The sequence below is a fragment of the Haliotis rubra genome, unplaced genomic scaffold (genome assembly GCF_003918875.1).
Source record: "Haliotis rubra isolate DU_JTF1 unplaced genomic scaffold, ASM391887v1 Scf151, whole genome shotgun sequence".
Classification (NCBI taxonomy): domain Eukaryota; kingdom Metazoa; phylum Mollusca; class Gastropoda; order Lepetellida; family Haliotidae; genus Haliotis; species Haliotis rubra.
The window spans coordinates 1,644,577-1,659,416 of NW_025765459.1; the positions used below are offsets into that span (position 1 = coordinate 1,644,577).

A 14,840-nucleotide genomic window follows, 5' to 3' on the forward strand; every position below is an offset into this window, starting at 1 on the left:
TATCACTCTGTCATCTGTAGGCTTATCCGAAAAATAAACACAACTCACGGGCACTGTCAAGGATCGACCAAGGCCAGGGCAACCAAGGAAGGCCGCTCCAGCGGAAGATCTCAATCTGGCGGGTTACACGAGGCGTCAATTAAACCTTCGCCACTTGCACTCTTTTGAAACAACTCTGGGTGCCCAACAGACGTTTGTCAACGAGGACCTTGTGTAACCGTCTAGTAGCCTATAGTGTAGTTAAAGCATTCGCTCTTCACGCCAAAGACTCGGGTTCGATTCCCCACATAGGTACAATGTGTGAAGCCCATTTCTGGTGTCCCACGCCGTGATATTGCTGGAATATTGCTAAAAGCGGCGTTAAACTAAACTCACGCACTCATCGTCTCAACAGGGTTGGCTGATCTATAATCAGCTGAGTGAAAGAGAAAATAAACACTAAACGCAAGCATTTGCACGTTTATTGACATTTAGCAAACACGGGTACAAAACATATAGCAAACATTGACACGCTTAACCACAGTGATACAACACATCGGAACAGATGCTGCTGAAACCATGAGTAGTCAAGCTTGTGGCTGCACCTTTAAGACAAGCCTACATGCACAAAGTTATATCCTTGTTATGTCAGTTTATTATCTAGGGTGAGTTTGTGTAGCAGCATATTATACAGGTCCAACACATCTAATTTGGAGGTGTATGTCCTAGAGTAACACCCTTGAAAATCCGGGTTAGAATTGGTCTTCAGTAACCCATGCTTGTCGTAAGAGACGACTAACGGGCTCGGGTGGTCAGGCTCGCTGACTTGGTTGACATATGTCATTGTATCCAAAATCGATCGATGCTCATGCTGTTGATCAGTGGATTGTCTGGTCTAAACATGACTATTTTCAGAACGCCGACATATAGCTGGAATATTGCAGAGTGCGGCGTTAAGCAACAAACCAACCAACCCAATGTCAACGTTCTGAGGTAATAATAGCTACTATTTTTTAACTGTCCTGGGTTTGTCTATGCAACAACCATATTTTACACATTCAACCCCGTTAATTTTTGGGAGTGTATGTCCCAGTGTTAAAGTTCTGATCAAAGCTATTTGTGGTTATGCTCGCTTACATTATTAAAGATGTTGTACTGACGCAAACGGTTTAATTTCGTATAAGGAATCTAGAGGTAAAACTATCCAGGCTTACAGCTGATTAAACCTTCTAACGGACGGCAATATTTATGAGTTCATTGATAACATAAATTATAAAAATTATAATAGCCTCAATATGACAAATTGTGTGCACTATACCGCGCCAACTTTATACCCACCAAGCCTGCTCAAAGCGCGACTGGACGGTGGGGTAGCCTAGTTATTAAGGCGATCAGTCGTCGAGCCGAAGACCCGGGTTCGATTAACCGCATGGATACAATGTGTGAAGCCCATTTCTGGTGTGCCCCGCCGTGATATTGATGAAATAGTGCTAAAAGCGGCGTAAAACTAACCTCATCACTCAAAGCGCGACGTCACTACCCTAATTAAGTCATAAGTCATCAGTCATCAGTCGTCCCTCTCCGTACCTCAATGAAGACCATTCGGCTTGTCACGGAATAACACGAGTGGGTCACAAATGCCAGTTTGCATCGTTCAACACGTCGCCGCCTTGTCAAGACGATCTGATTAAGTTAAAGACGTGTTATTGCACAACCTCTACCAATAGCTGGTGCATGTGGATTACAGCACAATATTTTAGCACTTTGGTTAAGAAAATGAAAAGAACTGAGAAATATATATCGACGCCCAGTTGACGGTACGCTAGTTTTGCAAATCTGCAATCTGCACCGAGGTCGCCGTTTTGTTTTCGAAACGGAATGTCGTTGTCGTCAGCCCATCCAAAATATAACACAGACGCAAAGGACAGCAACTGGAGTTAAGAAGCTTGCCAACTCCCTTGCCGCCTGAAGATGACGCAGGAATGAAAGATTGATGTCATTATTTTGAAGTGCACGTACAATCATCCGATTTCTGCTGTCACCCCTTAATATATCACAGTTTGGCATAAAATATTTCTGCCGTAGCCGGTAGGTGTGGTTTTACACCGATTTGAACAATATTCCAGTTGTATCATGGAGGGGGACAGCACAAGTGGGCATGACGCATTTTACTTATGTGGGAATCGAACCCGGATCTATGTCGACAAGCGAACGTTTTAACAACGAGGTTTCCCGACCCCCGACCCCACCCCCAATCCACACACCCCTCCAGTGGCGTGTCAGCATTAACAGGTGATTATGAAAATATAGTTACATGCATCTGCCACTGAAAAAGCTGTGTTTAGCAAATAGAGCGCCAGATAAGCTTGTTTACGAGAACTCTAGGTTTGAAATAACCGCCTAATGACGATAGGCCGTCTGTCAGCACCGTGAAACCAAGCTCGAAAGCTTCTTTGACTTATTTGAGTGGGGCGGTGGGGTAGCCTAGTGGTTAAGGCGTTTGCTCGTCACATTGAAGACGCGAGTTCGATTTCCCACATCGGTACAATGTGTGAAGCCTATTTCTAGTGTCCCCCCGCCGTGATATTGCTGGAATATTACTAAAAAGCGGCGTGAAACTCACTCGCTCACTTAGTTTTAAAAGACTCTGGCTACTATTCAACGTGTCCATAGCGTCCGATGCAGAAATACGAATGACAAAACGCTTCAAGGCAACTAACTAATGTACAGGAAATGTTCCTCCCCGTGGAGTGATCTCTACCAGCAGCAAACAAGGGTGGCATTGACACAAACTCAAATATCACAGAAGCAATGTCGCTACAAAAGAAAATATAAGGCACAAACGCTTGGGAAGGAAACTTGCTAGGAACAAACGCACGGACCCCTGTGACACCTCGACTGGAATGAAGAATGGACGGATCATACAAGTTTATATCTAATAGTATATATTTTTTTTAAATTATTGTTTCCAACAGATTGTTTCGGTCGCAAAAGGGCCGGACTAAAACTGGCGCACATTTGGACACTTTTTGAACGGTACCTTTGATCCAAAACAATCACCGGGGTAACAAGTTGCATATAAGCTTCTCACTTGAAAAGACCTGATTTTGAATCTTTTAATCGAAAACATTATAGTCTTTTTGCAGTGAGAACGTACCGATGAATTTCACTTTAAGCAAAAAGTAAAACAAATAAAGTGAAATTAAGATTGCGTATCCTCATAATTTTACCTTGCAAATTGAACATTTAAATCTCAGAATTTTAATAAACTTAGGATAGAACAAACGATCATTGTTTCACATCGATATTATTGGATTGTATTACAAGGCGGTATGCATATCAAATGAAACACCAAGAACGACAAGGGTTAACGTTGTTCTAAGTTAACGCTCTTCACGTACCGCACGTGCATTTGTTTCACTCTTCCGACTACTGCGCTTACCCCATTGTAATACAAACCATTAATATCTATTTGACTCTATGATCGTTTGTTAAAACTTTTATCCTAAGGAATAAAACTGAGATTTAAATGTTCAATTTCGTAACTTCATGAAAGAGTCTTAATTTCAATTTATTGAATTTACTTTTAAGTGCAAACAGACTTTAATTTCTTGTAGTTTACGTGCGTTCATATGGTTACACCAGAATCAGTCAAATATGTGACTTCCCTGTCTAGTTTCCACTCCACATTTTTGTGCTCACCACGGGCAGGTCACTCTAAGAACACTTGCGACATTATGTTTACCTCATGTGCAAAGAAATCTGATAAAAGCATTGATATTCATATATTCTGTTGAATATCAAAGGTGAACATTTTGTACTTGCTCGTGACGGATAATGATTGAAAACATCGTAGGAGTCATTAATTACTGCATTTTTAGAAAAAGAAAAGAAAAACCATACAAAATTATCCTATTGCTAACATCATTGTTAGCCAGGATGTGTGTTTATATTTTAGAGTACGTGAGCTAGCCTGATTGGCTGTTGCCTTTGACATGGCTCTGACCCCGTGTCAAATTTGGGCTTGTGTTAAGTTATTAATGAACTGTCATATTTCGACGAAACGGAGGGGTAATATCTAAGTTAAACAATCGTATCGAAAATGTATTCGTACAAGTCTCGAAACAATAAGTATTTTTAAAAATATATATATTCTCTTTTCTCAAACGTCTTTTTTTATCACAGATATATTTTTCAGACGTAATTTCTTCACGTCAAAGTTGTGACTTCTGGTTTGAATGCCGACGACGCTTCCGGTGATGGCGTCCTCATGGGATCTGATTCCTCCATGATGTCAAAATCACGCTGTATCGGGGAAACGCAGTCGTCCGATTTTTTCTTCCTGTGAAAATTCATTCATTCTTCTGTCACACAAATCTTAATTTGTTTAATATACACTTCACAAAAAGTAAGAGAACTTTATTTTTGGTTACGATTGAAAAATTAGGAGTCTCAGAGATTTTGAGTCAATCAATGTTGATCATGAATGTTTTGAGAGTACATCACCACTTACACTTACTTATGACCATAGTTGTTTGTGCAGTGATCGCTCTTGAAAGGTGATTGGTGTATGGCGTGAAGTGTGTACGATTCTCATTTTTGAAAATGAAAAACGGCTAGAAACAAACACTTACAAAGCAGGATGATTGTCAAAAGTAATGGTCTACAATGATTTATCGACATTCTTGAAAACAGTCAAAATACGTTAGATACGTTACGTTTCCGCGTAATAAAAAATAACTCTCAGTTGATTGCATACGAATGAAAAAGTAGGGGACGGGTAGGTCACGTTGGTTCGGCTTTTCGCTGTGCAGAGTTGCGTCCCCTTGATACTCCATTTTAAGGTATTGATACATGGAATATTTAGACTGATTTAGATTAGACATGTTCGTCGAGGCATTTCATGCGGAACTAACCTAATACTTTTTAAGACAACATTTTGTTCCCTGAAATACTGGGGCAAAATTGCCCCCCAAAAATATTGTCTCAAGACATGGTAGTTGTCCTCGGTAAATCCATCGGGTAAGCAGTCCACAGTCAGAGTAGACTAACAACTTGTCTCTGATGTGAACATATTTTAGAGAAAAAAAAGTCCATGGTAAAACAATAAAATATAATGAAAAGGAGCCCTGAGACCTTCATTTTCAGACCTGAAGCTGTGGTAATCTAGACTTGCCACATAATCTAGACTTGCATGGGCTTTCTTGGATATATTTGCTTCAGGGTCTGTACGGCAGACTAGCTTCAAAGAAGTGGCTGAAGTAAACATAGTTTGTGACAAAAATCCCCACATTACTCAATACTTGCCCTAAGCTCCTGATTCCGAATCTTCTGGCCATGTGGTCGGCCGCCAGACGCATCGTGGGGGACTCCCAGTAGTCGCCCTCCCTGGAGAAGTAGTAATAGACCGCCCCGAAACACATGATCGTCAGAGCCATGAACCCCCACAAGATCAGTTGGTCATTCCTGAAACAACAGCAGGGAACATTAAGCAACAACCATATTTCACACTATATTTAAGAAAACAAGTCTTTTGTTCGACTGTTCGTTTGTGTTTTTGCTAAAGACCGCACTCTGCAACATAAAGAGGCCTTATCTAGCGCTGAACTCCACGACGCAGGGACATGCCCTAAGGGATTGACTGTATTACCCTGGATAACCCAAGCTGCCCGTGAGGCACTAGAAGGTAGGTAGTCAACTATATACATGTACACTTTTATTGTTCCAACGGAGCGTACAAGGGAATGCGAGATATGTTAAGACTTGCGTTTGATGTTCGAGAGTACCTGTTGATGTATGTGTGTTTCGAGAAGAATGCCGAGATGATTTGTGTTGTCCACTTTGGTAACTTCTTTCCGTAAAGTTTGATACTGTATTTGGTGTTTCTTGAAGACCAAGACGTTGCTTTTTTGAAGGAGAGAATGTGAACTGCCATTTGGCACTGCAGGTCTTACTCAGAAAAAGCGCCACACACCTGGATGAATGTTCAGCTCCTTCAGCTTTCAAAGTGGTCCATTATGCCGGGTGAACAAAGGCAATTGTGAACAAACTCCCTTGCCAAAGGTGAGACCACATGTGTGCTTCGTTGTGGGGCAGGACAGAAGTCCTAGAAACTCTAAGAACTCAAGCTGCCAAACGCAGTAACGTCCCATCAAAGTACTCTCCGTGACCAACCCTGCGTAACGTCAACTGATTTGTAACCAGGGCCCCATGCACAAGACCACGCACCACATACCCTCTATATAATGACGACACCGTTTTCTTTCAAACCGCGGCCTCCCCCTATCCCTGAATCTCGACAATAAATGACCCGCCCTGAATCAGCATGTGAATGTGACTACTACAGATAATCCGTGTTTGTTTGACCGAGTGACTGAAATGACAGAGTCTGCACATATCATGACACTTTAGTTTTCTCCATTCGGAACTTACGTAAGTCTCAAAATATTTCAAGTAAATTTAAGTCTACCAGTGTTTTAAACGAAGTATTTTTGTCATTTTACTGTATGGCTAAATCTCAGCATAACCGCCAATGGCTGAAGGCATGGTGTAAATCCATGCAGGTAGCAAAAGTACTGTAGGTCCCCATGGACCCTGGTATGGTGATCTACCTTCAGTTGTTGGTGATCTATTTATATTTTGAACTGTCTATACCGATGTCATTTTATGATAGCGTACTAGTGTTAAATTTATATCTGTGATGCCCTGGTATTTTTACTGTCCTTCGATGACAGGTTTTTATGTTCTAAATTTATTGATTTTAATATTGATATAAATTAACTTGTTCTCGTCACGATATGGCTGAAATATTAACTCACTCACTCACTCACTCCATTCGTAACTGCCAGTTTACGTTTGATTTCGATGTACAAACAAATGTAACTCCTGGTGCATTGGTCTCTTGTGCTAAGGATATCAGGATCAAGCTGCGATATTGGCAGCGTTCATTGACGAACAAGATGTATCTCCAGCAACCCATGCTTGTCGTGTGAAACGACTGAAGGGATCGCGTGGTCATCCTCATGGCCTTCCATGATGCTGTTGTTGCTCAGATAGATGCTCATGATGTAGACCCGTGAAGATCTGGGTTGGAATTGATATTCAGTAACTTGTCGTAAAAGGCGACTAACGGGATCGGGTGGTCAGGTCTCGCTGACTTGGTTGACACATGTCATCGTATCCAAAATTGATCGATGTTCATGCTGTTGATCACTGGATTGTCTGGTCCAGACTCGATTATTTACAGACCGTCGTCATACAGCTGGAATCTTGCTGAGTGCGGCGTAAAACTAAACTCACTCACGCTCATGATGTCAATTACAGGATTACCCAAACTCGTTTGTGTATGGGCCCCATCGACCGTATGCTTTGTCTTAAGGACAAAGAGCCTGGCTGGACAACGGGAGGTCGGTGCTTCGTTAAGTGACTGCTAACTGTTAAATAATGGTTTTTGCTTGTCCCTTGGCGGTGTGTGTGTGTGTGTGTGTGTGTGTGTGCCCATGTGAGTTTAGTGTTTTTGCAATATTCCAGCAATATCACAGCGGGGGACACCAGAAATGGGCTTCACACATTGCACCCATGTGGGGAATCGAACCCGGGTTCTAGGCGTGACGAGCCAACGCTTTTACCACTGGGCTACCCCACCGCCCCGCGGTATGGTATGTCACTTAGCCAACGTAAAGCAGGACATATCACGGACTTTGTCCAGATTAGAAGTACACGCACACACACGCACGCACGCACGCACGAGCATACACATGTACACGCACACGCACGCACACACACCCGTGACCATCGCAATCTACGTACAATATCCTTAAAGACGACGTCAAACACAATTTCATCTCGGCTTACAGATCTCCGCCTAATACCTGGAATATCGCAGGGTGCGGCATCAAACAATCATTACAACTCCACACCGTGTTGTCAGTACATACACATTTCTTGTAGTCTCTGCCTGGCAGCAGGTATGTGTGTTATCCTTCTCACAACACAACGGTAGGGCTGGGTCATTGCAGTAGTACAGGTTGCCCTCGCGGTGACCGAGAGACTCGGCGCGGAAACACAAGCCATTGTCATCTGAAATGTAGCAATAAGTGAAAAATCGATTATAAAACATCAAAAATGAAATGACAATCATCGCAAAATCGAATTGATTGAGATTATGTTGTAGATTTCTTTCATCATAAACCTGATCTTTGTGTCCATTAAATCATATTCAATAATAAAATTAGAAGTGATCCCGTGTCATTGATCGGCTAACCATGCCATTTTTCCTACGCCCAAAACCGGCCTGCTGTTTCCTGATTGGGCGGTAATAGCTGGGTATGGCTCTATCATTGCTCTGAAAAACGTTGCTGACGCTCTTCCTTTTTCCCCCCGTACTTTTAATTAGCGGAGAAATTATTAATGTTGGCTTATTTATTCATTAAAGTTGACTTCAGTCTTGAAAACTTGAGTGAGTGAGTTTAGTTTTACGTCGCTTTTAACAATATTCAAGCAATATCACGGCGGGGGACACCAGGAATCCGCTTCACACACTGTACCCTTGTAGGGAAACGAACCCAGGTCTTCGGCGTAACGAGCGAACGCTCCAACCACTAGGCTATCCCAGCGCCCCTTAAAACTTAACTGAAGTACACACGAATGTAAAAACCGATGCGCACACTTTGCTCTTGAAGGGGCTGTTGGATAGCCTAATGGTTAAAGCGTTCGCTCGTCACGCTGAAGTTCGATTCCCCACAGGGGTACAATGTGTAAAGCCCCGCCGTGATATTGCTGGAATATTGCTAAAAGCGGCGTAAACCATACTCACTCACTCACTCACTTTGCTCTTGAAAACAAATTCAGTGCGTTCTTGACACAATATCACGTACAATACAGATGACGTAAAGTCCAAAACGGTCGATTAATCGGATATGGAATTGGCCCCTGTAAACGTCAGAACACACTACTTGAAACATGACACCCATACTGAAAAGAATTAAAATCTAGAATGAGGGCATCAAGACCATCAACCAACAAGCATTGGTAGCTATACACACGTCCATTGTCAACAGTGGATATAACGAAACGGATGACGGAAGAAGTTGTTTGCAGTGATGAGAAGATCAGGTACTAGCTTCAGTGTCATCATTGAGACACTCGGTTTGTGTATCCGATTACTTTCTGCCTTTCTTCCTTTTCTTTATCAAGTCAAAACATTGATTACATAAGTCTCGTTTCTTGTTAGTACACTTGAAAACAAGTCAAAACATTGATTACAAAACAGTCTCGTTTCCTGTTGACTGGGTTCCGTCCTAATGCGCAACTTAGTACAATAACCAGTACAGAATTTTGAGACCAATTAATTTAATTGGATACATAATTATTAATCAGTATTATTTGATACATCTAAGTACATGTATATTGCATCACTACGCTCCTTCTAATTGCAAACATGTCGTGCAGCGTGCTCTGTCGTACAGCGAGCCCTGACAAACGGAAACCTGGAAATCGTGGAAATCTCAAAACGAGGCTCTGCCGTTAGAAACGTTTGGCGGTGTGGTACGGACTTGATATTATATCAATCACATTGTGCGTTACAGAACTACACGGAATAAGTGCACAAAACACATAACAAGTGTAACCAGATGTGCCAGATGCATTGTGAATCATTTTACGACCTCATCAAACAGGGGCAGTCTGTGACGTCTTAGTTAAGGTCATGCTGCCTACACCTCGCGAAAAACTATAGAAATACAATGTTATTAAAGTTTAAAATTACAATTTATTTGTACATACCATTTTCTTATGAAACAAGGAATTGGAATTCAGTGTAACCATAGCTGTTTGTGATGTCTATTTTCACTTTCACTCGAGAAAATTCGGACCGGCTGAAAAGTAGGTCATTGTCTGAATAGGTTAATGGGACTCATGTTTCGCTTTATACTTCAGCCGCGACGGGAGTCTTTGAGTCTCGATTCGAGTGAGTGAGTGAGTTTTTACGTCGCTTTTAGCAATATTCCAGCAATATCACGGCGGGGGACATCAGAAATGGGCTTCACACATTGTAGCCGTGTGGGGAATCAAACTCGGGTCTTCGTCGTGAACACTTTAACCACTTGGCTACCACCCCTGGGTTTGTGAGAGTTTTCCATTTTCGTAATTTTATGTTTCTCACGTATACACCTATGGTAGCAATGAAATCAAGAGATCCAAGATCGACAAAACATATCCGTTATCATCATTGCAATACATATGGATAGTTTCGGAAAGATTTGAGTAAAATGGTCGATGGATTCTGTACTAGATGTACGTACATATTTCCCGATTCGAGTGGCACAAGCCAAAGTCTCACACTGCAACCGTTTTTGAAATGTGTGAAATACGTATAATTGGTAAAAAAGAAGTAAGTACAGCGTATCCAGAAACCAGTTACTAGTGTAGGAGGGCCACGGTGAAAATTTTTGGTCTTATTTCATCTCCCTACGTAGGACTTCCTAATATCTCCCACGTAGGACTTAGTATCTCCTACGTAGGACTTAGTCATCCCCTCGTACGATCTCTAGATTTAATCTCCCACGTAGGACTTATTATCTTCCTACGTGATGTCCTTATCGTCTCCTACGTAGGATCTCCTCTCATGGGGATAGTACGTAGGATCTCTAGAGGCCCTAGTAGGATTCTCCCACGTAGATTATTCTCTCCTACGGACTTCCACATCTCCTACGTAGGATTTAATATCTCCCACTAAGTCCCAACGTGGAGATACAAAGTCCTACGTAGGAGAGCAGTAAGTCCTACGTAGATACATTTTAAGTCCTACGTAGGAGATAGTAAGTCCTACGTAGGGAGATACTAAGTACGTAGGAGATACTAAGTCCCACGTAGGAGATACTCAAGTCCCACGTAGGAGATACAGTAAGTCCCACGTAGGGAGATACTTAAGTCCCACGTGTAGGAGATACTCAAGTCCTACGTAGGGAGATATAGTAAGACCCAAAAAAAATTTCACCGTGGCCCTACTACGCTTCCGTAAGAAACAGTTACTAGTGCTGGAAGCGTAGTAACATCAAGCAGTAGTAGAAATAATGGTTCTAGTAGTAGTAGTAGTAGTAGTAGTAGTGATGATGATGATGATAGAGTAGTAGCAGATAGAGAAGTTGACGTTGTAGTTTACGTGTAAGTAGCAGAAGACGTGAAAGTTTGAGTTGGTTAAACAGTGTTCTCGCTAAATGACGGTGCTTAATGTGCGATGAATTCCCCAAAATGCTTCATGATTCAGACGCTTACAGATAAAGAATAAGTGTCAGTAGTAGTAATGACAAAAGCAGTAGCGATAGTAGTAGTAGTAGTAGTGGTGGTAGCAGTAGCAGTAGTAGCAGTAGTAGTAGTGGTCGTAGTGGTAGTAGTAAGGGAGTAAGTATGGTTTTACGCCGCGTTCAACGGTGTCGTGCCGGGAAGGCTAAAAGTTAATTTTCAGATGTCCCAGGAAGGCTAAAATGTATATTTCGGATTTCCCGGGAGAGCTAACTTCGAAGGAAGTAGGGGAGTACCGCCAAAGCTAAAGATACGGTGCCGGGAAGCATAATCCATGTCGGGAGTAGAAAGATTTCTTTTCAAAACATTGTTATAGTAGAGTGTTTATATTCTTCGCTTGTTTAGAACTTTAAGATGAAAGTAATTACAGGGGAATCACCATAAACAGCAGCTTTTCAAAAATCTTTACATCGGTATTAAAAGCGAGACTTGAAATTTGGACGGCATCAGAGGACTATGGAAAATTATCGTGTCCGAATATCACTCTGAGATCTGATGTTCACGTACGTTGTCAAATCTGGCTTCTTTCTATCTTCATGGGAATTAGAGGCGGTGGGGTAGCTATAGTGGAAAGCATTATCGTCACGCCGAAGCCTGTTCGAATCCCCACATGGGTACAATGTGTGAAATCGTGATGTTGCTGGAAACAATTGCGGCGTAAAAATCTGGCTACTTTCTATGCTCCTGGGTATTAAACAAGGGGAAGTTATGTGTAGTTATGCCACCGATTCCTTTCTCCCTATATCTTGAAGTAGCACTACAGGAAAGTATCGACGCGGGATTGCTGCTTTTATACTACTATTTGCGGACGATATGGTGCTTATATCCGAATCACCTGGAGGTTTACAGCTATCACTTAATACGCTTTCCAATTATTGCAGACTGGAGCCTTAACGTTAATGTAGGCAAAGTAAAATTATGGTTTTTCGTAAAGGCGGGAAGATTCGACCGGAAGAAATAAAGTGCTTTCTTACACAGGCTCTTTTACACAACCTTATAGACAAAGGTCTTAAAGCTATGTTACTTAATTTAAAGGGCCACTGATCCAGAGCAATTTCCGTGGACTGGTTGTTGATTTTGTTATTGTTGGCTGGATCAGTGGCCCTTTAAAAATGTCAGTTGTTACAACTTTTCATTGAAAACCTTGTGTGAACTATTCGACACTTATGTTACCTCTACTACGATGTTTATGGTTACGCAGTGTTAAAATGTTATTGTATGAACTTGGTTTTGGTCATGTTTGGGAATTTCCAATTGTAAATGTTTGATAATCCTGTTTTCTTTGTAATTTGTCAGAGCCTCCGAGTGAGGCGCGCCGTGTTCATTCAGCCATAACATTGCGTTGCAAGTACCACGATGTTAGCCTTCCTGGCCATGAACCCTTTCAACAATATTCCAGCAATACGACGACGGGGGACACCAGAAATAGGCTTCACACATTGCACCCACCCTGGTCACCGTAACCACAAGGCAAGCACGCCGCCCACGTAGTAGCAGTAGCAGTAGTAGTAGTAGCAGTAGTAGTAGTAGTGAGTTGCGTTTCACCGAGTCTAGTAGTAGTTGTAGTACATGTAGTAGAAGCAGCAGCAGTCGTAGTAGTAGTAGTAGCAGTAGTAATAGTAGTAGTAGTAGTAGTAGTAGTAGTGAGGTGAGGTGAGGTGAAACAGGGTTTAACGTCGTGCTTGAGAATATTTCGCTCATATGACGACGTGCCTGCGTGTGTATGTGTATGTGCGGCTGCTTGTACTAGCCCAGACTTTAGCTGGTTTTATAGTGCTAGCCCACTGAGATACCATGCCGCAGTGATGCATGAATACCCCACTCAGACACATTATACTATAGTGAACTCTGGACAGGCTTGAATCAACAAACAAGTGCGTCTCCCATGCTCACGACAAAACATGCAAATGTTTGTTTCGTTAATAACGTGGATAATATTCTGCTACCGTTAATATTATTTTTCGAAAAAAATCACAAAATGTGACATGTTAAACGTTGTTTTTTAACACATTTAGCGTGAGAACTTTATTTACGAGGAGTCTGCCCTAAGCCTTAATGCACATCCTGTTGACAAGGTATCGATTAAAGCGTGCTCAATCGGGGAGTTCGGAAACAGTGCGACAGCCGAAACTGTGTGTTTGTTATCTCTCTGTCATGGACATATATTGACAGGAACGAATGCATTTTACAACCATGTCCTTTTTGTGAGATATTCCCATGGTTACATAAAGGGGTCAACCTGACCTAACACTAGTACGACAACCTTTGTATGTATTTTCCTGAAAGAAAGCAGTGTTGTTTTGAGAAATAGTTCACCCCTCGTACGATTTTGTTCTTTGACTTGACAAGTGGCCAATCTTACCCAAATTATTTTACACCGATTCTTGATATATCTTGATTCTTCTCTGAATCACTATAGGTTGTCATTTACGACATTTTCGCACATGACTTTCATCGACAAGGTGAGGAGTCTTGTGCCTGTAACGCAGTGTGTTGACCAATTGATTAGACGGTCCACCTTCCGAGTTCATCTGAAGACGATTCCTATATATACCACAGCGTTCGAAATTAACGTCGGTCCTTAGGCCCCGAAGCCGACTGAAAACCACCCAGACCCACAGCTTTTGCTTTCTGCAGGTCCTTATAGCCGACAGCTTGATCATCCCCAATAACTAAGAGTATTATTTCCATGTTAAAATAAAGGACCTACACATTCTGATCAGGACCCACAGCTTGTTACGGTTCTGGGTCCTTAGGGCCTTGAGGTTTTCAGCGTTATAGTTATACATCTTCAAAATCCCAAACTCCTGGTTGGTAACGTAGTCTTTCGAATTCAGCCTTATAATCCACTAAGCAACACACTCCCCAACTGAAGTAGAAGCTCATTTGTTTGGACATTATGAAAATTAGAAATGTTCTGTTCGTTAATAAGGAGACAAGGAATTCTTGTTGAATATCGGATATGATGAAGGACACCACGAGCGTAAAGTAATGGGCTATTTATATCTCTCCGGTTGATGTTCCCGGTTCGCTTCCGAATCTGCATCCGTATCTACAGAAATCGCTGTTGACGCAATGCGGTATGTGATTTAGACCTATCCGTATCAAGATGATCATCAATTTTCTCGGATACTGAGAGACTTCCAGATAGAATAGCCATGCTCTGATTTCACCACATATTGTGAGACCCGTTGAATTCCGCGTTACCACACTGGTGGTGTGTGGTCACAAATCAGTTGACGTTAAGCGACGTTGGTCGTTGAATGGGTAACCGTACTGCCCGAAGCACAGGTGACACATTTGGCCTCACCTAAGACAAGTGGGTTTGTTCAAAGTTGCCTCTGTTCACCAAGCAGTGAATGGGTACCCGGTGGTCTGTCATGTGTCAACCTTCTAGTGCCTCACAGGCAGCTTGTCTCCGGGGTAAAATGGTGTCTTAAGGCTTTGAACATGCACAAGTGCATGGATACTGGAGCCTTATAATTATTATTATTATTATTATTTGTTCTTACATGTCAAGCACGCATCATACGGAAACCGTTGTTAAACGTCTATTTGAC

At 42.0% G+C, this 14,840-nt stretch overlaps 1 protein-coding gene across 1 annotated transcript in view; it reads right to left on the bottom strand.

Annotated features, from left to right (window-relative positions):
- Positions 1–3,579: 3,579 nt before the first annotated feature.
- LOC124270342 overlaps positions 3,580–14,840 on the bottom strand; it is a 50,746-nt gene continuing 39,485 nt past the window's right edge. Inside the window, exons 3-5 of the mRNA XM_046705391.1 lie at positions 7,917–8,058; positions 5,287–5,445; positions 3,580–4,321 (exon numbers count right to left, since the gene is read on the bottom strand). Of these exons, the coding sequence (XP_046561347.1) occupies positions 4,189–4,321; positions 5,287–5,445; positions 7,917–8,058 (434 nt within the window). The 3' untranslated portion in view covers positions 3,580–4,188. The remainder of the gene's footprint in view (positions 4,322–5,286; positions 5,446–7,916; positions 8,059–14,840) is intronic.